Source organism: Salvia hispanica, chromosome 4 (assembly GCF_029641045.1).
Source record: "Salvia hispanica isolate PSC_SH4W2 chromosome 4, Shi_PSC_v1, whole genome shotgun sequence".
Taxonomy (NCBI): domain Eukaryota; kingdom Viridiplantae; phylum Streptophyta; class Magnoliopsida; order Lamiales; family Lamiaceae; genus Salvia; species Salvia hispanica.
This window is the reverse complement of record NC_142695.1, coordinates 19,219,124-19,242,350: the sequence shown is the minus strand read 5'-3', so window position 1 is coordinate 19,242,350 and position 23,227 is coordinate 19,219,124. Positions and strand designations below refer to the sequence as shown.

At 36.1% G+C, this 23,227-nt stretch overlaps 6 protein-coding genes and 1 long non-coding RNA gene across 9 annotated transcripts; 2 read left to right on the top strand and 5 right to left on the bottom strand.

The window, feature by feature from the left end:
• The first annotated feature begins 399 nt into the window (after positions 1-399).
• On the top strand, positions 400-1,680 carry LOC125197403 (protein SOB FIVE-LIKE 5-like). Its single transcript, XM_048096141.2, has 4 exons — positions 400-942; positions 1,017-1,094; positions 1,175-1,245; positions 1,315-1,680. Exons 1-4 carry the CDS (start codon positions 610-612, stop codon positions 1,343-1,345), a joined length of 513 nt encoding a protein of 170 aa, XP_047952098.1. The 5' UTR covers positions 400-609; the 3' UTR covers positions 1,346-1,680.
• Positions 1,681-6,270: 4,590 nt separating this feature from the next.
• Positions 6,271-6,483, bottom strand: LOC148927414 (uncharacterized). The gene has a single exon (XM_089056580.1). It carries the CDS (start codon positions 6,481-6,483, stop codon positions 6,271-6,273), a length of 213 nt encoding a protein of 70 aa, XP_088912706.1.
• A 274-nt stretch (positions 6,484-6,757) lies between these two features.
• Positions 6,758-7,979, bottom strand: LOC148927413 (phytosulfokines 3-like). Its single transcript, XM_089056462.1, has 2 exons — positions 7,539-7,979; positions 6,758-6,986 (listed from the first exon to the last, which is right to left on the bottom strand). Exons 1-2 carry the CDS (start codon positions 7,659-7,661, stop codon positions 6,858-6,860), a joined length of 252 nt encoding a protein of 83 aa, XP_088912588.1. The 5' UTR covers positions 7,662-7,979; the 3' UTR covers positions 6,758-6,857.
• A 113-nt stretch (positions 7,980-8,092) lies between these two features.
• Positions 8,093-11,066, bottom strand: EGY3 (ethylene-dependent gravitropism-deficient and yellow-green-like 3). Its single transcript, XM_048090112.2, has 6 exons — positions 10,343-11,066; positions 10,022-10,219; positions 9,576-9,800; positions 8,868-9,106; positions 8,634-8,788; positions 8,093-8,555 (listed from the first exon to the last, which is right to left on the bottom strand). Exons 1-6 carry the CDS (start codon positions 10,874-10,876, stop codon positions 8,203-8,205), a joined length of 1,704 nt encoding a protein of 567 aa, XP_047946069.1. The 5' UTR covers positions 10,877-11,066; the 3' UTR covers positions 8,093-8,202.
• A 229-nt stretch (positions 11,067-11,295) lies between these two features.
• LOC125192516 (uncharacterized) lies at positions 11,296-14,199 on the top strand. Its single transcript, XR_007171417.2, has 3 exons — positions 11,296-12,061; positions 12,148-12,359; positions 13,562-14,199. It is a non-coding gene; the product is annotated as an uncharacterized LOC125192516 (long non-coding RNA).
• LOC125192515 (uncharacterized) lies at positions 13,920-17,834 on the bottom strand. Of its 2 annotated transcripts, XM_048090113.2 has the most exons (4): positions 17,479-17,817; positions 16,421-16,650; positions 15,164-15,271; positions 13,920-14,198 (listed from the first exon to the last, which is right to left on the bottom strand). In XM_048090113.2, exons 1-4 carry the CDS (start codon positions 17,657-17,659, stop codon positions 14,076-14,078), a joined length of 642 nt encoding a protein of 213 aa, XP_047946070.1. In that variant the 5' UTR covers positions 17,660-17,817; the 3' UTR covers positions 13,920-14,075. The 2 variants fall into 2 exon arrangements, with proteins under 2 accessions (XP_047946070.1, XP_047946071.1); XM_048090114.2 differs by lacking the exon at positions 15,164-15,271 and having other exon boundaries at positions 17,479-17,834.
• Positions 17,835-19,403: 1,569 nt separating this feature from the next.
• LOC125192408 (pyruvate kinase isozyme A, chloroplastic-like) lies at positions 19,404-22,719 on the bottom strand. Of its 2 annotated transcripts, XM_048089947.2 has the most exons (8): positions 22,464-22,719; positions 21,793-22,354; positions 21,609-21,696; positions 21,319-21,509; positions 20,910-21,028; positions 20,535-20,778; positions 20,040-20,274; positions 19,404-19,934 (listed from the first exon to the last, which is right to left on the bottom strand). In XM_048089947.2, exons 2-8 carry the CDS (start codon positions 22,339-22,341, stop codon positions 19,606-19,608), a joined length of 1,755 nt encoding a protein of 584 aa, XP_047945904.1. In that variant the 5' UTR covers positions 22,342-22,354; positions 22,464-22,719; the 3' UTR covers positions 19,404-19,605. The 2 variants fall into 2 exon arrangements, with proteins under 2 accessions (XP_047945904.1, XP_088912587.1); XM_089056461.1 differs by lacking the exon at positions 22,464-22,719 and having other exon boundaries at positions 21,793-22,457.
• Between the last annotated feature and the right edge of the window lie 508 nt (positions 22,720-23,227).

Sequence of the window (23,227 nt, the reverse complement as noted above, 5' to 3'; positions counted from 1 at the left end):
CTTAGTACTATATACAACATCCACTTCATATATGCGAGTGTGAAGTGGATCTGGATAAGTATGCTAGTCTAGCTATGAAAATCACTTAATTGTCCCTTCTTATTCACTGATTAATAGAGTCTTGTGTTAGATTGTGTTGTTGTCATATTATATATTCAGATTCAAAATTGGAATCGATCCGAACATTTACGGTATCGGACACGTTCAAGTGCAAGTGCAAAAAGAGTGTAGATAGGGTTGAATAGTTAGGCAAATCTAAAACAAGGTTTTGTGTTAAACATTAAAAATGTGACACAAAGTAATGAGGTTAGATATGAGACATGATTTGGCCATTTGAAGGCAATATTACACATAGCCCCCTGGTGCCCAACTGGCAGGCATTCTAAGAGATAGAGAAGTTTGAATATTGCCAAAAAAAACCTCTGAATTCAGCTCACATTTTCTCTCGTCTTTTCCCCTTCAACCCCCAGTCTCAATCCTCAATATCTACTCCACCCATAAACCTAAGAACACCAACAAACAACAACCCTACACGCACTCACACACACATATATATATATATAAGTATAAACATACATTGATCAAACAGTGCTAGCTGAATTACAAATAATGAATTACATGTTCGGAAATGAAGAATGCAGCAGCGGTTGCGAGTCAGGCTGGACTCTTTACTTGCAACAGTCTTCAATTTCCACTTACGAATCGCCCGAGCATCGGACCAAGATAATATCGAATGAAGACGAAGATCTGTCCATGGTGTCGGACGCCTCGTCCGGGCCGCCACAGCTGCATGAGGAAGAAGGCTGCGGAGGAAACGACAAAAACAACTGCTTCTTTAACTACTCTACCACCCTTACCAAACCCTTGTCCAAAACCAGAGAAAATCGATGCCGGAAAAAGGTGCAGGAGCTCGACGACACTGCTAGCTCCCAGCTTTACAATGTGAGTTCAATTCAATCCATCATATTTCTAATGTTATTTTATTTTATTTATTTAGTGAATTTACAAATATGCAGAAAGCAAGAAGTCAGGCTTCGGTGGAGAATGTGGTGGAAATGGAATATTCACAAGGCTACTCCTCAACTCAATTTGAAGTACTTTCTTTTTTGCTTCTCTTCATTTAATTAATGATTATTTAATATATCTTATAGATTTAATTTGCATAAATTTGTAGGTGAGACCTGCATATCAGGAGGAGCATTATCGTTTCTTGCACTCTGGAAATCAACTGCAGCACCAAAACCAGTTGAGTTTTTTTTTTTATATATAAATAAGGACTTTTTTTCCCTAATGTGTAGTGTGAATCTGTGGCAGGTGGTTTGAAATCGAAGGTAAAAGGTGGTGAAGAAATGGAACAACATTGATCAACTGTCCTATGTTAGCTGCTGTAATAATGTTAAAAAAAGCTATGTTTTTAAAATGGTGAAATTGAATCTCAAAAAAGGGGTTTTTGTTTCCCTTTCTTCTCTTCTTCCATCTCTTTTTGTGGCTGTAACGCAAGTGGGAAACAGCTTCATAGAAAAAAAGAGAAGAGATAAGAAAATTTCATTCTCAGTACATTTTCTTGTCTTAGAAATAATGGCAACAATTATTTGGTTTATTATGTTAATTTTTTTAATTTTTATGTAACCAGCCCCTTGTGCACCATTTTGCTTTAATATTGAAGATCTCTAGAATTTATCTCGTGTGGTAACTATTAAATACTATCCTATTCTGAAAAGAAATATTCAATGAAAGTTATTGGTATGAGTTACATTTAGTTTAGTATGAAAGTTATTGGTGAGGTTGGATGACATAATATGTGTATCATTATCCCATAAAGAGCATGAATGTAAATATAATCTTGGACAAAAAATTGATTCTCATAAATAGAATCAAAAAATATTTGTTTGGAACAAGAATAGTGTAGAGTATAAGTGTAACAATATTTATTGTCAGCAACCGAGATTTATTAAGTCACATGTAACAATAATTGTCAGAAAGTAGGATTTATTAAGTGGGCCAATTATATATGTATATATCGATATCCACATGAGGGATCTTTAGATTGGACCAGTACGAGTATAAGTAAGCTTTTGTCTTCTTTTTTTTCTAAATTTTTACACTTTCTTTAGTACATAAACTAGACATAAAAACTCGAAGTCTTCCAACTTTATTTATTATAAAAGCATTGGATTCTTCTTTATGAGCCAGGGAAAGTTAGAGTTACTATAGATTATTTTGACAAACACCGTTATTAATGGTGAGAAGTGAACAAAAATGCAAGAGAGAGCAGATTTTTTGTTAACTTTAAATGAGGGGTAATATCATAATTTTATTAAAAAAAAATTAAAAATCTCAATAAGAAATTGTTTTTAAAAAAGTTTATAGAGACCAGGGCGACCATGACTTTCCAGCCAATCCTAGAAGAAAAAGGTTCTTCTAGCGGTCTGGGCACTGGGGTTGCGGTCGCCTCTATATATCCAACCCTCTCATTGTTGAAATTTGGGTTAAGACTTGTGATTGAAAAAGATAAAAAAAAAAAATGAAATTTCAAAATGAAATATAATTTCATTGGTAAAATGCGAACTACGGGTTTGAGTCTCCGAATTATGAGAAATGAGGATCATTATTCCTACTTAATTATAGAACCAGTCAAATTATAGGTATTAAAATATTAATGTAATAAGTACTGTTACATTTACGAATTTTTATAGCAAGCCTCTGGTTCTCTAATCCTTATTCACATGACTGAAATTATGACAAACGACATCATTAATTGATGCAAAATATCTATCAACACACTTATTTATTTAGTGGTGTCAACCCCCCACCTTAATTGTCCTTCTACATTAATGACTAAAAAAAATCAATTTTTTTTTGGTTTTTGGACATGCATTATAATGTAAGATAAAATGATTTGCAAGGATAAAAAGATTTTGTAATCCTAGGTGATGGGCAGTCAGACATGAAAGGTAAAAGCCAAAACATATGTTGGAATATTTCATATGCATCTTTGTGACCCTTTTCAAAGTGTGCAGATCCTGCCTGAGATCTTCCTCTCCCATTACAAACACCCTCTATATATTTTATTATCTTATTTTTGGAATTATTCATATATATGCAATCTTTATACAAAATTCATTATAGTAGACCTTCTAAGCATACCTTTGTCCTTTCTTTCGAGTTCCTTACTTCAAAAGTTTGTTCGAATTCGAGTGTACTATCATCTAACAAGTTTTGACTTCAATATTTCCATTTTTTACCTTCCTATTATTTTAGGAATAGTGTGAGTTAAGTGCATTAATTACTTCCTCTAATTTTCATTTGCTCTACACAAATATTAATCCATGAAGGTCACGTGTGAATCAACATAAATCATAAATGAATATATGAAATTAAAATAATGCATTATCAATTTTCAATTTAATTATAGCTAGCTCCAACCAACTAAAGGCTAAAGCACATAGTATTGGAATGAAAAAAGTTGAATACCAACAAAGCAATGAATACACAAAAAGATAGCAAACACAAACCCAACAAACAATTACTTGTATATTGTATAGATGATTGGATTGTTCTTTGTTTGCAGTGAATTATGTTGGATGGGATCATCAAAAGGGTATGGAGGGACACATTTTTGTCCTACCAACACCTACCAAAACATTGCCCCCCAATCCCATTGTAAAACTGGAGAAGAACAATTAATATTCATAACAATTGTTTTATTTTCTTCCAAATAAATTTTTTAAAAATTTAAATAATTTCACCTAGGACTGTTCCCAATATTGATGACAACACTCTTCCTCTCATGACAGTAAATAATATCTCTTCTACTCCTTATCTCTGCAGTTGCCAACTTTTCTCCAGAGCTGTAGCTATTACTTCTAACATCTGCTTTTCTTGCAGCCCCACACCCATGTGTTTTGCACCAGTCGAGCTGCAATAATCATACATACCCAAGGTTACTTCTTACTTTTAATTCTTCTCATTTTCACACGAACAATTGTCGTTTTCCGACTAATTAATGTCACTGTGGAAGTTAAAATTACCAATTAATGCAATCGTGTCTAGTTGAAATGACATATACATCCAACTGTATCTGTCATTTCGTAAAAAAATGGTGTATAAAGGCTCAATTAGTTAATCTAGCTATTCGATCCGATCTCGTACTTGCACTGCAATCTTAATTGATGCTAGGTCATGTATTATGATGTCACACATTATTTACTTAAACCGTTGCATTCAAATGTAGAAACGGTTTAAGTTAAGGTGTTTGTCGATAATCTTGTTTACCAACGAGTTTTTGAGAATTACCAACGGAAAATTTCGTCTTTAAATTCCACATTTGTCTTGGATCCAAAGGTGTACGTACATGTACATGAATAATGGCAATAATAATAATAATATATGTATTATATAATTTATATAATTCTGGATGCCAATTTTATGGAGACAAGTGGTGCAGCATCATAAAGGGTGATGGCAGGTATTATATAGGAAATTGATGAGATGATAAATCGAGATAGGACCACAGATGAAGAAGTTGAATATGATTGAGCAAAGTAGGGAAAAAAGAAAAAGGAAAATACAAGTGATGAAATTGAATGAATATGAGATTAGATACAGTGCATGACCATGATATATGGCTCAGACCAACCATGCATTAGCCCATATTCCCCATTGTTCAACCCATAATAAACCTATCCATTTTCAAATTATTTTTCCTTTGTTTTCTTTTGTTTTTGTCTCCTCCTCCAGAATTTTCACAGTCAAATTCTTCCCCATTTAGCTATATTTGACTCTGTGCTACTATCTTTAACCAAAATAGATCAAACAATTATAACATGTAGGAAAATAATTTCTTTCTTTATGCATAAATCAAAGTCATTATAGCATGTCAATCTTCTATCTGTCAAAGAAAATAAGTTGATATAAATATGTTTGATTATTATTGAAGAGTCATGCCATCATCTAGAAGATTCTAACTATTCTAGATTCTGATGTGGTAGCTAGAATAGTTTATAGTTGAGATTGAGAATTCTAGATTTTCATGTAGTGGCTAGAATAGTCTATAGACTATAATATATATAATTCTACATTCTTATATTTTTAATTAGGGATTTATATAGAAGGATCATCTAGCAACTATACATAGGATTCTTGTAAACCATTTCAAAAGATGTCAAAATAAACAAAATCTAATACACTCTAGTGCCTTTTAATTGACAAGAGCTAATCTCAAAAACTACTCTCTATATATATTCGACATATTCTACTCTCTCTAATCTACATTATTATGTTATTTAATTTGAAATTATTAGATTTTACGGGAACTAGGTAATCTCACATTCATTGAATTGTACATTATGAGTGAAATGAGACCAATCAAACTCCAATAAGATTCTATCTAAAACCAAGTGGTGCTTTAAGAAGTGTCTTACTATTTAAATTAATCTCTTTAATTTTAGTTCACATTTTTATATTAGAAAATTCACATGTCAACATTTATATGGATTCAAGATCTGTTTGAAGTCTTATAAAGAAATGAAAGGATGTAACCAAGAAATCATTTTTCAACAAAACTTAGCCTAATGAAGTACTTAGATAATTACATATGGGCTCCCTGAACCTCAATGTTTCAGTTACACTTTTGAGCCAGCCCATTCGTGTTTAATTTGGGATATTTTTAAATCAATCGTATTGGATTTTTGGGTTATTATGCTATGAGACATTGGGGCTAAAATAATTCGGATTAGAAACACATAAAAGGATGTGTACTAGTACCATATTGTAGTATTGTTATGGCCTTCGGATTGGTTGTGGTGTTTCAAATGATTAGAGAAGTTCTTGTCAAGCTACTTCAAAGAGAAAACTAAAAACCGAAAAATTGGAACTGCCCTATCTGGGGATCATAACTTCTTATAATAATACTAAGATCTTTTTTTATTATTTGACTCATTAACAAATTCAAAATCATAATATGGTATTCACACACACTTTAAAATAGTTATACACATTAAGTTTATAATGTAGCAGCCCAGTATTTTCCAACAAATTATTCTATCTTAAAATGGAATTCATATAGTATTAAGGAACGTACACTAAATCAATCCCATTTGTGGAGTATAGTCTAATACTGGATAAATTTCAACATATAGTGAATAGGACCAAAATTACTATTTACGAAATACTTATGAGATCATCCAACTTTGACTTGGCATCAAATCCAGTGTTTTACTGATTGAGTTAAGTTGAGAGTGAAAGAGGAGAGAAAGAGGAGATAAGGGATCAGGGGAGAGACTTCTTGCCGGCTGTCTTGAGAATCCGGTCGATGATTTGTTGTGCCTTGCGGCTACGGATCTCTAACCTCACACTTGCGGTCTTGTCCATTTTTATGTACGTCATCGTTGTCTTCTTCTTCTTCTTCTTTTTCCACTTCTTCTTCAATGATCGGACCTTCGATCTTATCACCTCCACCAAAGTATTCAACTCATTCGCCATTTCCCAAATCAATCGGGATGCTTTGATGAAAACGTGTTGTGTTGCAGTATTGGGAGATAATTTTATATAGTTCATATTCAAATAATATTATTTGGGATACGACAAATAATTACACAAAATTACATAAATATAGGTTATGATACTATCCTAATTTTGTGAATCGCATGCACCCCTTGACCCAATGTTTTTTCAAATTATTTATATTTACGGATTACAAACAACAAAATAAGTAAGAACCATTATGAACTTTTCGAAATACGTAGTACGAGTAACATATATAAATAATTGATTAATAAGGAGACGAAGATTTATTATAGCCGAACATATATGAAAAGACAAATCATCTCATGCAATAACAGAAATTATTATTGTGATCACGGCTGCTTCTTCTTTTGTGTGTAGATATAATCAAGCTGAGCTTCAATCGTTCTCCTCATCATGCACTCGTCGTCTTTAAGCCCCACGCAGTTGTCTCGATCCGCCACCTTCTGCCCTTCTTGTTCCTAAAAAACACAAACGGATCATTACTGGTGATAACTTGATATTCAAATAATCAAATTCACTGACAGATCTAGAATTCTTTTTGGTTTGAGGATACGACAAATAATTATAGCCATTTGAACCCTCAAAGTTCGAACAGTCAATTGGCAGTGGCTGAAATCTATGAGCTATATTAGTTTTCTTTCTTTCATCTCTTTGATTTGCTCTCCCACAATTAGTAGTATACTTTATTTTCTCACTTTCATATTAATATGTCAAAGTCCAAATAACAAAAAAAAAAAAATTAAAATAAGCAATCTCATCATATAAAAATGGGGCATTTTAATTAGTTTTAGGGTACATAATTATAGATAATAAATAGTAGTACTCGGTAACTATAGTAATACTAAAAATATTTGGGTACAACTACACACCCTTGTTTCCTAACTGGATTCGCCACTGGAATTTATATACACCATGATCACATGTATATGTACACAGGACATGCATATTGCATTATGGGGGTGGAAACGGGGGTGCTAGTATGAAACTATATGGCTATATGCGAGACTCACCGCGTGATGATTCTCGATGGGAGTGACGTCGTGAAATGTGGGGCCCGGTCGGGCAGTGATGTGTGAGAGGAGGAGGAAGAATGTTGTGAATATGCAAATAGTGGTGGTAGTGGTTTTGCCCATGATGTAGAATTTCCAAGTTAGGTCTAAGTTAGGTTAACTTAATTTGGGTATATATGTAGATGGTATGGGATTGGATGGTCTATATATTTTACGACTAATTAATGTTGGAAATTTATATTCGGACGGCCAAAGAGAGTTTTCAGCATGGCTAAAAGGATGCTACGCCTCTATTTTTGTGGAAATTTGGATTACTTCTCTTGGAAGTTTTATTTGATATATCCAAAAAAATTAAAGATAACTACCTACCCCTACAGCATTTGTTTATATGTTTCTTAACAGATAATCTGTACTTCAAAAGACAATACTATCATTATTCAAGTTGAGCAATGAATTTTAATGTTGGACATCTTGAATTTTTATTTTCTCCCTTCATATAATCTTATCTAGAACACAAAACAGCAAAAAAAGAAAAATATCAGAGAAACAGAGCATACCTAAACAAAAACCTTTAAAGAAAAAGCTAGGTTACATAGAGAGAAAAAAGAAAAAAGAAAAAAGAAAAAAAGAGCTATACAGATCACATACATATATACACTACAACCTACAAATCACCCCTGAAAAATGGTCCTCCAAAATATGAGGTGGAAGTTCCCCCTACATTAGGGAAGAGGGTGAGGAAACATATGAGGAAGAGCACACACCCCCAAGCAAACCTGTCGTCTCCTAACGGGGTAATCTCGTCCTTTGCAGGGATCTCCTCTCCTCCTCGGAAGAAAGTCGCGAAGAGCCCCCACGCCAAACACAGCACGCTTCCACTTAAGCCGCCAATCCCTAGCAGGAGGGAAGTCGCAAAAGATAACAAAGTGGCACTGTTACGTCCCAACATAGCTTGGGCAATACGTCCTCCTTCAAGTCTCCCACAAGGGAGCAAGTTCAAAGAAGTCACAACCATGCCTGTCCAAGAAACATCTAGTTAGCAAGCTGGTTGTAACGGGGCAGTTATAAATATGTTAGGATCATGAGGAGACCGACCTAGCAGTCCAGCGAAAGCAAGAGGATCGACGGGGACTCCCACACCTTCAACTGCATATGGCAGCACATTGCCAAGGTCGTCCGTGTATGGGCCTACAACGTATTGTATAAAGGAAAGAAGGGGATTGTTGTAAAAGAACTGAGGCCTTATGTATCTGCATAAAAAGAAGTGAAACTTAATTCCAGTGAACGTGAGTGAGGCATTATTGTAAGGAGGAGAAAAGGGTTGCTTACAGTGCGTTGTCACCCCCATTAAAGCTACCATCGGCTATAAATGCAGCAAGAGTGAGGACCAATGATGTCAGATAAGCACTGGCTGTTCGTGCAACAGGAATGTCAAACAAAGCCTTCTTATTGGGAAGTAGAGACTCATAGTTATTCATTACACCGAGGCATCCAGTCCAAGTTGATGGAACGAGAAAGGATGGACTGAGTTTAACTCCATAACAAGCAGCAGTCACCCTTGTTGCAATCTAAGGAAAACAAAGAGATTACCTACACAGTTCATAGTTCTGATATGGACAAATATAGGTAGAGGGCTATCATATGATCCGAATATACAAATAGCAGTCTTGACACATAAAGGAAAAGGTGAAGAAAATGAATGCATCAAACCTAACACACCCAAAGTTTCTACCACAATTCCACTCTATGTTCAGAAAGTTTTCCTAGAATACAAGTATTATCGAAGACAAACTATTCTTTCAGAATTATATATCTAAGATTGTATCATGGATACAAATTGACACCGATCAGGCATATCCTAACTTAATATTTAGTTGTCACGTGCAGTATATCATCTACTATATACCAACATTTCAACCAGGACACTCATTATTTAACACAAAATAATGATAATATACTAACAACATATGAGTAATGTTACCTTCTTAAACCTGTCAATAACCATACAGCAAGTTGGGAGATTAATTCAACACGTACCTCAGAGACCGCAATAATGGTCAAGAATCCACCAAATAGAGGCGCAACATTATTCAGGTAGTCGTCAATGGTAGCATCAGGCTTCAGGAAAAAGCCACTTGTCAAAGCACTTGTCCCAAATGTTGCAACACATAGTGCTACTGCACTAAGATAACCCCACGGAGTACTTAGTTTCGTAGATTCAAACTGGAGATCCATCTCGGCCTTGGGCTGCACTACACATGCCTAACAAACACAAATAATCAACTGAGAATCCCAATATGATACGGCATGAGGACTCTATGCAGATAAATAACAAAGAAGCTATAACCATCATCAAATATACTTCCAAACAATGCTAAATTGAAATTTACATTAAATGCTATGAAACATACCTAACAAACACAAAAAACAACCAAGAGTCCGTATACATATACACAATCGGGTTAGCAAGTATTAAAATGTACCTGTTTAGTGATATCATTTGTTTTCTCCTCCATAAACCACACCACCACGTCCCTCCCTGCAGCTTCCGACAACTTCTTCTCCAACTTAGGTATCACTTCTTCTATCGGTTTTCTCAAATTCCCAACAAAAATCCCACCATCTCCAAACCTCCTAACATCCGTCGCGAAGAACGTATCGAATCCAAAACAGCTCTTCAGCTGCAATTTGTTTCCACCCAAAAAAGGCAGGCAGACAATCAATCAATATTTTTAACTCAACCAGGACTCACAATGCGATCATAAACATGAACCAACGAAATCAATAAAGCAAAATATAATAACCTTGTTAAGATCAAGAGCCTTGAAGGTCTCTTCCGCTCTCTCCAACCTTTCTTTCTCTTTCGACACATTTTCACGAACCAGATTGTTGAAGAAAGCAATTAGAGGGTTATCACTCCTTTCTCGATCAAGCTGCTTGAGCTTCCGATCAGCCCTCTTCTTCTCTAGCTTGATTGCAGCCTCAATCGAGGGGTTCCCCATGAAATTCTTGAACTCCTCATCAACTTTCCAGTCCATTTCTTGCCGCGCTTCTCTCTCCTCCGTCTCATCCTCGTGCTCGGAGCTAATTGAACCATTATCTAAGCGCAATTCTCTCTTCTCATTCACTTCATCTTTCGGTTCCTCCACCCCCACGGACGAAGACGAAGATGAAGAGGGCTTATCTGAATTCTCAGCTTTCACACAAAAATTGAATCTTTGGCGCGCCCTTTTGGAAAAGGAAGAGTGAGAAGAAAAGGATGAGATGTGAGGCGAGTTTTGCTCGACAATCCGCGAAGAAGAGGAGCACGGAGCTGAAGTGAAGAGAACAGTTGCCATTGGAATTGTGATGGCGGTATAATCGGGTGATTGGAGTGATTCTGAATTGAATAATGAGAGGGAGCAAGAGGCTTTTTAGAGAGGAGCATGATTTTTCCAGAAAGGTGGAGGAGGTTCTGGAGGGAAAGTGAGAGTGACATGCACAAAGGGAAACAGGAAGACTGGAATCACATCAAACACAGATACCAACAGATGTGTTTACTCCGGAAAAGATAATGTGGGGATTACTTCAATTTGGATTTGCTGATGGATTTGTTGAGTTTGGATACATGAATCTGTCTTGTTTATGCCTCAATCTCCACGTGTAAGAAACAGAAAACTCTATTTCTGTGTTTCGAATTTTTTTTTTCAAAAATGCGTGAATTATTTAGAAAAATGAGTAATATGTACCCAAAATTTTCCCAAATCTCAAAATAGTCCTCAAAACCTGTCAAATTCATCCGAGCCGTCTCTTGCAGTCAAAGCAGAGCTCCCGCTGCCACTGTTATGGCGGCGTCGTGGCTTGAAAATATAGCATCAAGAGAAATAAAAAAACGTCCATATAGTGGAAATGCGACAGATCGCCACTGTCGAGAACTTCTCATCTCAGATCATATAGATATAGTGGAAATGCGACAGATCGCGCGATGGCGCCAGGATGAGCGGCTTCGACGACCGCAGGAGCTTCGTTGCCGACTGCAGGAGGCGCGTCGTCGCTGATGAGCTCCTCCTGCGCTCATTGGCGACGAAGCTCCTCCTGTGGTCGTCGCCGCTCATCCTCGTGCAGTCGCAATCCGCCGCATTTCCACTACTTCCAGATATGGATCTCTGGATCTGAGATGAGAAGCTCTCGGCCGTAGGTGGTGAACAGCGCTCGTGATCGGAAACGGAAGATGATAGACTGTGCTCGTTTTTGAGTTCTCTGGTCTATATTTCCAAAAATTGATACTCCATGAGTTTAGAATGTGCTAGTTTTTTAGTTTACTTGCTGCTATATTTCTGTATCTAGGTGTAAACATTTATCAATTCACTCGATAATACTTGCTCTACTCCATCTTAAATTCTTGATGTTATTCTTCTTCAAATAGAACTATCACTATAGGTCGCATTCGGTTGCTCGTTCAACATTCCGGAGACCCTGGTTTTCGTACCACATAAACTCATCGCCTCCACTATCGCACGATCGATTATCTTCTCCCTCTCAAGGTCAAATTCGATGTAATGTTAAATCAGACATGATTTTATGGTAGTAATTATTAACACTAGTAGTGATTGGCTTCTGATTCGCACAGAAATGCCTGAATCCAGTCCACGAAGCTCGGGCTTCAAGCGCAAGGCCGCTAAGTGGTATGGTGATGGGTGACTACATCGATGACGACGATGATGTTTTGGAGGGAGCTTGGATCTTTTGATTAGGTTTGTGGAGAATGTTTATAGAAAGTTGTCGAGAAAAGCGTGCAGGGCTGTTAAGTCTGTTTTACCAGTCCCTATCTCCACCAAATTGGTAAGAGACTTATTAACATTTGCCTACAAATAGCATTTAGGGTTAGATTCCTTATGCTTTGGTTTTTAATTTATAGTTCTACTATGGAAATTATATCAATCTTCCAATAGAAAACTAGAGAAGGGTAGCAATAATATTTGAGGTATTATGTAGCTCGAGCTTAAATTGGACAAATTCAGGTGCTCTGGTTTTGATGTGTGCATCGAGTTTGTTTTGAAGAAAATGCATTCTTGGCATTGTTCATGGTGTTTGATGCTGACAATGATTGTAAATATGAAATCTTTTGGTATATAAACATCGCATTTGGAATGCTGAAGTGAAAGTATAGATTGCAACTTGCTCTATTAACAGGTTTCTGCACATTTAGGTGAAGCTGGTTGGTTTTGTTTTGCATGTATTAAAAATAGTTATGAGAATTCTGGCCATCACAATCTTGCCTTGTAGGATCCTGTTTTGTGACCATGCTTTCTGTTTCATTGTGTTGGGATTGTTTGCATTTTAGTTTATTTACAGTTTTTCCTGCTCACATTGAGTGGTAAATAGAAATGAATCCTTAATTTTTTGTACTTTTCTTATGTTGCTCATTTGAGAATGCTAGATTCTGAAATACACTGTTGTTGTTTGGTTAAAAGTACAATTGACTATATTTGGATTACATGCATAGCAGAGGAAGGGCTGTTACTAAGAGCGCGCTGTTTTAGTTTTTTACTAGTCAGATGATAATTTACTCGACTGCGTGAAAAAATGTTCCTCTAGTTTGGTCTTTGCCATTGTTTTGGCCTATTGAGGTTTCAATGAATATTATGTGTTGAATATGACGCTGATGCCTTGCTCACAGCAGTGCCTGAACTCTAAATAAGAACGCGAGGGCGAGGTTATTGATTTTAGGTCTGTATAACTTCTGTTGATGGATAGGCCGACTTTTGTTGTGCTTGTTTTCTTGTATATAGTACTATCTAGATGCATTAGTAATGTTCAACCATTCTTTTTTGATTTTTCTGGGGCTCCACATCTTTTTAGTTTGCCTGTGGGTAACTTCACTAAGTCACTTCAAATCTGATTGAGTTTCTTCCTATCATTGCCTTTGATTTGCTAGATATGTCATGTTTTGTCCTCAGAGAGGCCAAGTCTTGTAATTCTGGAAAAAACTTGAAGATATGTGATTTTGTTGACCATCTATTTTCTACTCAATATAATTTCAGGTTATTTGCACGCTTGTTGGGAACGTAGTGTTCATGAGTATTTTGATTATTCGTGGAATATGGAGTGGGATTTCGTACTTGCAGGAGAACCATAGTTATAGAACATATGAAGACGAGACCCAGTCGTGGAATCGGTCTCAACCTGCTGCATAGATATTAGTATGATTTGTTCTGTGAAGTAATTTATGGACCAAAATTCTATTTAACCTCCTAACCAAAAAACAAAATATGCTACTTGAGAATATTAAATTTGTACATATTCAAATTTTATGAGCAAGCTTCATAGCCGACTTTTTAAATATAGCTGCAAAATATGACCTTTCAAACAACAGTTCAACCACTCATTCACGAAACAGTATTGCCAGAAGTAACATTTTATATCAAGTCTGACACGAGAGAGTAATGCTTTTACACGTTTCAGTTATAAGATAAGGTGATTGACATGTATGGGAGATTAATAGAAACCCAATTTTGATGAAGTGGAAATGCTGCTATACACGAAGCTCGTAGTCCTTCAATTAAGAGGGGGAGCAGTCTTATACATCCTCTCTTCTTCAAGTAATTCATAAGGATCAACATATGGGGACGGAGATACTGGATTATCACGTCCATCGTGAACAAATTCTGCTCCAAAGTACTGCACCAGAGTATGGGGGTCAGTTACAGTAGTACTGAAACCAAGCATAACATGACCAACCGGAAAATGCAAAAATACATAACAAGTGCCATTCTGCAAATCCATTATGCTCCGCCATATGGCAAGCAGTTAAGGACATTATATGCATAAACAAATTCATCAACCATTATAAAAAAAAAAAAAAGGAAAAAACAACAAGAACAATCAAATAAGTTGTTTGTGATCGAATATTTCATATCATGGACATAAGCCTTAGTCTAAAACTTTATTAACAAATGAAACTGGTTATAGGGCCAATAGCTGAAATAATTATGAAGTCGTTAGACAAAGTTCTTTGTCCAGGACGAAGATTATATATGGGACCAAACCACTGGTGAGAATAACATTCAGTGTGGAAAAAGATCCATAAAACAGAGATTGCTGAGAGCCTCTAATTACTTAAAACTAAAAATCTTATCATAGTCAAAGTCCTAAACAAGGAAGTATAAGCAATCGAAAGAGTATAAAAATGTGTCTCGGCACCTAGGCCTCATAGACCAAGCTCAGGCACCAACACTCCTACTTTACATGTTTGAGGCCCTAAGCACCAATAATCCAAGGCCTAGAAGCCAGCTTCCTTTTCTGTATTCTCTAAATAACACAAGAGCTTTAATTTAATAACATAATCCTCCCTAGGAATCAGGTGTGAGATAGAACTGGAGGACTTTTAGGGACACCCAACATGTGAGGAATATGTGAGTTTAAAAGGTTCCACTGCTTTCCACTTTAAAAGGTTTTTGCTCCTTTTACCGAGATTGTACCTTGTTCAAATTGTTATATTCTTGTGCATGGCACACAAAGCATTGCACATATGAAAATTACATGCTTTTGAGAATCAAATGACAATAAAGTATTAAAATCAAAGAAGACATTCGTAGTTTATTAGGAAAAAAAGGAATGCAAAATGAACAAGGACAGGAGATTACCAGATACAGCACAAGGAAAAGTGCAACAGTTACAAGAATCAATGGCCAAAACGCAAGGAAAAATGTTCCTCCTAAGGTAAGAAGAAGTTTTCCACGTGGGATCAAACCCTGAATCAGGAGCCAAAAGTTCAAACAAATACCAAGAATAAATCATAAATTAGGAGGTTCTTTCGTTCCAAACAAAAAATATAGCCGATATAAGACAGAATCCATTTCTGAATGATAAGAAGAAACCCACAGCGACAACCCATGGGTGGCTAACTCCTATCCAATAGCCTATAAGATCAGAAAGGAAGGGCATTCAAAACTAGGCATGCCCAATGCAACAGGCTCGACCTAGAGAAAGTTGGTTGGATTTGAATCCGGGCCTCCTAACTTACAATTGTTCTATGGTTTCCAGGTTAGTCACTTACACGATTGTAAAAATAATAAAGAAGTGAACAGAATTTCAAAGTCCATATCTATCTAGGAATTGTTTATAATCAATGGCAGTACACTCAATTCTTCAGTTTCTAGAATTGACTTGATCACACATCATCATCCTTTGCATGTTTGCATGTAGTCAGTGATTTTTCTCCTTGTCCCCCTAAGAAGATCGTTTTCATCTTCTTCAACTGTTGTATCTATTCTTCTCCTACATTTTCTCTTGTACTCCCTCCGTTCCATAGTAATGGAGGCGAAACTTTTCGGCACGGAGATTAAGAAAAATTGTGTTAGGTGAGTTGAGTAAATGGAGAATAAAGTGGAAAATGAAAAAGGTAGAGAGGTGAAAGAGAGAAAAAAGTAAGAGAGAGTAAAGTAGGTGTGGAAAAATGTGTTGACTTTTACTAAAAAGGGAAATGACTCTATTACTATGGAATGTACCAAAATGGCAAAGTGACTCTATTACTATGGAACGGAGGGAGTATATGTTATGTATCTTCTTTCACTAACCACATTCTTCTTGTAATTGCATTTTAGTAGAGTAGTCCATCTATACTTTCCACCACCATCACCCTGTGGCTAAATCTCTTTCTCTCAGTGGACTCTTAGTTCTTTAAAATAAGCAAAATAACAAATCTAATACTAATATATAATTATGTTTTCTTTAAGGCCGCGTGCAAGTTTGGAGCACCAGAAAGACCCTTTTGTGCTGAAGAGGAAGAGAAAGGGTCTTACCTGAATAAGCTGACCTAAATCAGGCAACAAATACATTTAATAGTTGACTCATTATATGATCCATTCATAGCATCAATTGAAACAGAAAGATCTTCCTACCTCAAGACCTTCACTATTAAGCGCCATGGACTTTTCCCTTTGACCAGTCAGGTTTGTCTCTGCACCTGTTGTGATGCCATTTCTTCTTGAGTAACCCCACCCCCCATCTTCCTCCCTAAACTTTATCTCCTCTCTCACAGCATCTTTATTCTTTTCCTCAAGCAAAGAAGTGGGGGTCATCCCTCTTCGTCTTAGTTCCTTCATAAATAAAGACTCGGGAGGTTCTTCACCTGAGACATATAGACACAAAGATATTTGCAGATGTAACAGAATAACCAACCAGAGGAAATTAATCACATGCATATGCAGGAAATGCAATCATTTATAGGAAAAAGAGACTTGTGCCATTAAAAGGGACATAGGTGCAACATAAATTAGACAATCGCATGTATATCTACAACATGCAGATGGAGAGTTAAGGTAATGATACAGTACACACTGCACACAAGCAGTTCCTGTTTTTTTAGAATTATATCCCATGCCCCATGGTACTTTAAATTTGGGTGGAGATATAAGGTTTCTCATCAAAGACGCAGATACATGAATTTAAAAACAGACTACTTTCATATATACATTTACTAGAGGCAATTTGGATGGTTTGTTTCCTTTTCATCCACCCCAAGCCTATAATCACAGTATAAACAAAGCAATTGAATTCACTTCTAAGATATCATCAATGCGGTGGATTCACCAAATCAAATAGGATTCTGGCCAGCACTTATTTTCATGTTGCTCATCAAACACTTGTTGCGATTTATCAGTTCATCAACAAATAATGTCCTTTCAGTAACTGTCAGTCTAGTCTAGTCCTAGAAGACTCAATTCAATTCAGGTAGATCACAATCACATTCAACTTCATCCAAAAACAGCAAACAACAAAGCTCTCCACTCAATCACACGCACCTTTACTCTTTATGATCATAGTAATAACTCATCACAGGGTTTGAATCACGCTGTTCCAAATGAAAAACAAGCTTGTACACTACCATATTGAGTAGTATACAGCAAAATTATGCGTCATATATTAAAAAATTATTACAATGAACGCACCTACTTACCATTACTTTGTTTACCACCATCTTCTACTTTACAAGTAACCCTAAATCTCCTGTAATTATTTTGAATTCTTGAATTCCGAAGTCTAATTCTCCTTTTCTGCAAACTGAAATCCGCGTAGAAGCAGGCGATTTTGGACTGTGAATTTGATGGAGTTGATTTTAACAGCTGAATACATGCCATTACAAATCACAGAAAACTCAAGTGAAAAGTTTCAAGAGAAATGAATTTATCTGAGGTAATGTAAGGATTGGTGGAAGTATGAATTTTGCAAGAGAAGAGAGAGTTGTGAGGCAGCACCCCTGGCGCATTGTAGAAAATGAGAGATGTGGATGGCTATTTTGCGCCAGGCTTTGTTTTGTGGCGCCATTTTTGTGGTCAATAGGCAATGTTAGAGGTTAGTGGTCTGGAGCAGTTGGATATTTAGAGAATGATGTGGTGGCACTCTCACCTCCTTTTCTCCTAAAGAAATGGAGCACAGATAAATAGAGGTTTAATTGTACAGTAAATTGTGGTTACAGTTTTATCCATATATTGATGGTTGCTTGGTTTTTTTTTCCTAACTTTAGATTGTGTATTAAAGATTATTCATTTTAAAATTTTGAAAATGGAAAGAATGAACGCCTTAAGTAAGTGTTAAAGATGCATTTTGTATGTGCATTTTACAGAAGAGTTGGATTTTCGTTTTGGTCAAGCAAAAACGTTTTAAGCTCGTGTTTATTGTGTGCGGCCTTCGTCGTGCTATCTGTTTAGTTTTAATCATACAAAAATAATTGCTAAACTTTAATTCACTTTAGATCTATTATTAAATTTTATACTTTATGATTAAATTTTTTTAGTTTTATTCCTTGTATCAATTAAAATACTAAAAAAACAACAAACAAAAAACAAGAGTATTTTGCAACATGCGTAGTTCTCGAGAAAGATTTTCTGAAACGAATTAGGTTGTGTTTTTATTCAACTTTGTTGGTCCCCACTTTTACGTTTCACCGTGCCATTTTTTTAACCATACAATTTCAAATCATTTAATTGGAGTGGTCCCGGACTTTTTTTTTTTTTGAACTTGAAGCACTTAATGTAAAAGATGTAAGGAGTAATTTTATCATTATGTTATTAACTTAGAACATCCACAATGGATGCCCTAGTGGAAGCCTTAATGAGAGCTTTAGTGGTTGCCACATTAGTATATCCTATCTTTTTGCAATGATGGAGCTCTAGTGGATGCCCTATCTCTTATTCATTTTTTATTTCAATTTTAATGTTATTTTTTTATATTTTCATATATTACAAAAAGAAAAATTAAATGCTAAATTAAATGAAAATCATGCTTGAGAACATTTGATTATTATTTGAAAGAGAATCATTTATTAATTGAGTTGTCTTTCTTTACCGTCTAAGTTAATTAAGAACATTCAGTATGAAATAATATCAAAGATAGATAATCGAGATCCATTAAGAACATTTACCTACTATTCATTCACGGACCATTTTTCATTCCACAAAATGTAGACTAGTGGGGTACATCTTCTTAAATACAAGAACGAAAGAATTCATTCATATTCAAAAAATTACTTTAAACATTCAGTGGACTTGTGGTGTCGGTGAGGCAAGAAGTCTATATGCCTCAAAGTTGATTAACAGTATCACTTTGAAGTATACAAAGTTTGTTAGAATTTGGAGTAGCTAGGTTAGCTATTATAGAAGTAACACTGTCAATAAATTGGTGGGCATGAACCCTACTTCCGTATATGTCAAACTCAATGACACTATGTCATAGTAATAACAAATCACGAAGTTTGGCTACAAACTTTAAATCGTTTTCTTCAATATTACTAATGATTCAATCAGACAAATTGGTTGGTCACCCAATTATACTGAGGAACAGTTCAAATATTATGCTGGCAAATAGTATGATTTAAAGTAGACATTTCCTGAAAAGAATTTTGTCGCACTTACTGGAAATTGGCATTACATGACAGAGGTCTTATCACAGGCATCAACAATAATTTAACTTGATATTCAAACATGTTTGAAGCATAAAATAAAAAAAAAATAAAAAATAAAAACCTCGAAAGTTAAGCAGACTAAGTAAATCAACCACTAATTAATCCTCTCCAGCTACAACACACTTACTCAATAGTTTTCACCTGAATGGACTGAAACACAGTCTGTGTCGTGGAGGTCGGGATGATGTCGGAGACGACTAGCACCGTATCGCCATTCTTGATCAGCCCTTTGGTCTTCAAAAGATGGACAGATCTGGTGATGTTAGCTTCCATATCATCTGATAGATCCACTAGAAGTGGAGTGACTCCCCAACGTAGGTTGAGGGCCATCCTCGTGCTGCTGTCATTTGTGAGTGCGAATATGGGAGGATTTGGACGGTTGCGTGAGATCACTGATGCCATCTGCCCGTGCCTTGTGTACACGAAGATAGCGTCAAGCCCTAAGTTGTTTGCTGCAACCAAAACAAAAGCATGTAAACATGACTGAAGAAAAAGATTGCAAATTGAAATGATGATCATATCAGATATCTTCACTTTGAATTTGGCAGCAAACATACCCATTGTTGCAGCAGAATTACAGATTTGCTCAGCAATTCGGTCTGGCAAAGATGCTTCGAGATTATGCTGTAACAGAACGTCTTGCCTGTTCTCTTCGCGATTCCACAGTTCCATCCGGCTACTGGTCATCCGCAGCACAGAGAGAGCTTTCTGTCCGAATGGTCCAATAGCCGACTCTCCAGAGAGCATCAGTGCATCAGCATATTGGCGAACAGCCTCTGAAACATCAGCAACCTAGATCACAGTAGCAAACGAATAACCAACACATTACAAGTTCTTAATTCAAATTTAGCAAATTCACACTGAAATCCAACATAGTTTGATGTGGCCAGCAGAGACACACATATTTTACAATTGCAATGTGAGTTAAAATGTGCTCTGAATTGTAAATCCAAAGGTTTCTGCATTTCTAAAAGGGTGAGACTTTTATTTCCCAATCTACTAACTAGATACTATATTTAGAAATTCAACTGATGAGAAAAAGAATTAGCTACCTCAGCTCTTGTTGGGGTTGGATATTCAACCATCGACTCCAAAAGTTGAGAAGCTACCAATACTGGCTTATTAAGCTGCCTGCATACGTAGGTGATTTCCTCCTGTACTGTTGGAATTTGTTCTAGTGGGATTTCGACACCAAGGTCTCCTCTTGCTATCATGATTCCATCAGAAGCTGCAACGATTTCATGCAATTTATGAAGAGCCTCCAAACTCTCTATCTTCGCCAATACTTGTATCGATCTGTGAAGAATAAATTTCCCATCACATCACATACTATAGATGGAAATGGAATTCACGCCTAAATAAGTAATGGTTGGCAACATCCAATCGATGGTGCTGCACATTTATACGAGAAAGGACAAGTTTCTTACTTGGAGGATTTGGTGGAAATATAGTTCTTTAGATGCGTGACAGCATTGGCATCATTCACAAATGACATAGCAATAAAATCAACACCTTCAGAAATCCCGAAATCTATGTCGGACCAATCCTGATAAATCAGAGAGATATATATCAGACAGAAAGCTCTGTAAACATCCAATCAAGCAAGTCAAGAGATAGTGTTAATGTGCAGTTTCACTTCTAGTTTGTCAATCAAATCCCTTTTCATCATTTTCGATTCATTCATGAAAAAGTTTCCAAGGATCACTATATCAATCAGCGGTGTTAGCATCAGGGATTTTATTTACTAGTACTACACTATACATCGGATGCAGAAACTATATGTTTATCACATGATAATTGCATGAAATTTAATCACATGAGTTGGATTTGCTTCACCTTAGGTGACAGAGTAGGAAGCTGATAATTTTTTTCAACAAGCTTCCCATCTCTCCAAAAACTTAGTTTAGCTCGTGGCAAGAGCAAGCCAGGGTCCGTGCACTGACAACGCAGATCATTCCCAACCTTTTCAACCACTTTGAAGGTTGCCATTCCTCCATCAAATACGATTTCATCGCCTACTTGTATGCCTGAAGAGTAAAAGGATCGATTGAAACAACAACCAAAACAAGAAAGCTTTTTGTTGCTAGTAGAAGTCACCAATCCAATTTCACAGACTGCACACATACCTTCAGCAAAACCTTCATAATTTGCTTGAATCGTAAATGGACGAGAACCCTCAAACTTTTCATTGGTAAAGAACCAAACTGAGCCTTCCTAACAAACCAACAAAAATTGAAAACTATCATAACCAAAAAAATCAACCCTTTCAACTAGTATAAGAGTATGATATTTGTGTCACAAAATCAATACCTCTGCTTTAACAGTAGAAGGAGAACCATGATCAACCACATGAATCTGACTACCCTCAGTATCAATCATCAACGACACACAAAACCCCTTTTCTTCATTCAACTTCTTAATCTTCCTAATCAAATCCTGATGCCACTCCCTGGTGTTGTGGCACATGTTGAGCCTAGCCACATTCATCCCTCCCATAGCCAGCTTCTCCAGATCATCGAGAGAGCAGCACGCGGGCCCTATCGTGCACACGAGCTTCGTCTTCCTCAGCCCCAAGAACCCCTTCTCCCTCAATTCCACTTCTGTAACCACATCAAACCCCAGAGCCCTCTCCAAACTCTTCGAATCTGGAGAAACCCCTGCATCACTCTCAACTCCTACTTGCATCACAGCCTGAACTCCACCAATTCTAGACTCACCAGCTCTCAGCTTCCTTAAATTAAGTGCACACACTTCATTCCTCTTAATTGGGACACCAAATACACCATTCTTGAAATCAAAAGCCCCCTCTTTCTTGATCATCCCACCAAACTTGACTGCTAAATCTCCCACAGCAGCCATGACCTTTTAATTCCTGTAAATATCAAAACTTGCTAAGTACTACTAGTATAAGGAAGAGCGAAGGAACCAAACTTTGCAGCAATCAAGAAAATCAAAAGATGTTGAAAATTCGAAGGTCGTACCAAAACAAGAAGGTTGTCAGGAATTCGTATTAAATATGCCAAGATTTTCGGATTTAACAAGAAAAATACTCCAGCTAGTTGGTTGGTTACTGCCGCTGACATCTACAGTATGTATGTATATATTAAATAAAATGTGTGCATAAATCCAAACCCTAATTGAATTTGAAAAGTAGGCACAGCTGAAAAAGGGCGGCATAGTAAGTTCTAATTAAGGGAATTGTCCATGTTTAACGTTCAACACGTGACTCGTGGCGTTTCTGTCACTACACAAAAATGGCGACTCAATTTTATCTGTGCTCTTGTTATTTTTCACTGCATGGCCCCTCAGAGAAAACAGAAAAAGTACTGGTCACATGGCCGCGTGCGGTGCTTTAAATGAATAAATATTCATATCTCTGAATTACATAGTTTAATGTCGTCCCATTTACTGGACAAATTACAACGGCGGATTCATGATTTTTCATTTAGGAGTACAATAAATAATTATAGCGCTTCGAAGCTTCAAAATCTAATTAATTCTTTTTATATTTTTTAATTTATTTTTTTCAATCATAATTGATTATTTTATTTTTGTTATTAAAAATATCATAAATATATGTATGAGAAGAGAATTGGAAAGATAAAAAGTTATTAAAGTATATATTATGATGAAACGATATAGAATTAAATTACATTAGAATATTTTTATAAAGCTAAGATAATGATATTATAAAAATATCTTTTAATGATATAAAAAACAGAAAGAATAAATATATGTGTGAATT

Bases quoted from the DNA above. Each gene is read 5' to 3' on its own strand.
- LOC125197403 (XM_048096141.2), top strand. From the start codon at position 610: ATGAATTACATGTTCGGAAATGAAGAATGCAGCAGCGGTTGCGAGTCA. The intron at 1,095-1,174 runs GTACTTTCTTTT...ATAAATTTGTAG, and splicing joins ACTCCTCAACTCAATTTGAA to GTGAGACCTGCATATCAGGA. The intron at 1,246-1,314 runs GTTGAGTTTTTT...AATCTGTGGCAG, and splicing joins CAACTGCAGCACCAAAACCA to GTGGTTTGAAATCGAAGGTA.
- LOC148927414 (XM_089056580.1), bottom strand. From the start codon at position 6,483: ATGGCGAATGAGTTGAATACTTTGGTGGAGGTGATAAGATCGAAGGTC.
- LOC148927413 (XM_089056462.1), bottom strand. From the start codon at position 7,661: ATGGGCAAAACCACTACCACCACTATTTGCATATTCACAACATTCTTC. The intron at 6,987-7,538 runs GTGAGTCTCGCA...TGTGTTTTTTAG, and splicing joins CCATCGAGAATCATCACGCG to GAACAAGAAGGGCAGAAGGT.
- EGY3 (XM_048090112.2), bottom strand. From the start codon at position 10,876: ATGGCAACTGTTCTCTTCACTTCAGCTCCGTGCTCCTCTTCTTCGCGG. The intron at 10,220-10,342 runs GTTATTATATTT...AACAAATTGCAG, and splicing joins AGGCTCTTGATCTTAACAAG to CTGAAGAGCTGTTTTGGATT. The intron at 8,789-8,867 runs GTAAGCAACCCT...CTTTTTATGCAG, and splicing joins AATGGGGGTGACAACGCACT to ATACATAAGGCCTCAGTTCT.
- LOC125192515 (XM_048090113.2), bottom strand. From the start codon at position 17,659: ATGGCATGTATTCAGCTGTTAAAATCAACTCCATCAAATTCACAGTCC. The intron at 16,651-17,478 runs GTAAGTAGGTGC...TATATGTCTCAG, and splicing joins TGGTGGTAAACAAAGTAATG to GTGAAGAACCTCCCGAGTCT. The intron at 15,272-16,420 runs GTAGGAAGATCT...CTCCTGATTCAG, and splicing joins TTAATAGTGAAGGTCTTGAG to GGTTTGATCCCACGTGGAAA.
- LOC125192408 (XM_048089947.2), bottom strand. From the start codon at position 22,341: ATGGCTGCTGTGGGAGATTTAGCAGTCAAGTTTGGTGGGATGATCAAG. The intron at 20,275-20,534 runs GTAGCTAATTCT...ACTGTGATCTAG, and splicing joins CAACCCCAACAAGAGCTGAG to GTTGCTGATGTTTCAGAGGC. The intron at 19,935-20,039 runs GTATGTTTGCTG...TTTTGGTTGCAG, and splicing joins TAATTCTGCTGCAACAATGG to CAAACAACTTAGGGCTTGAC.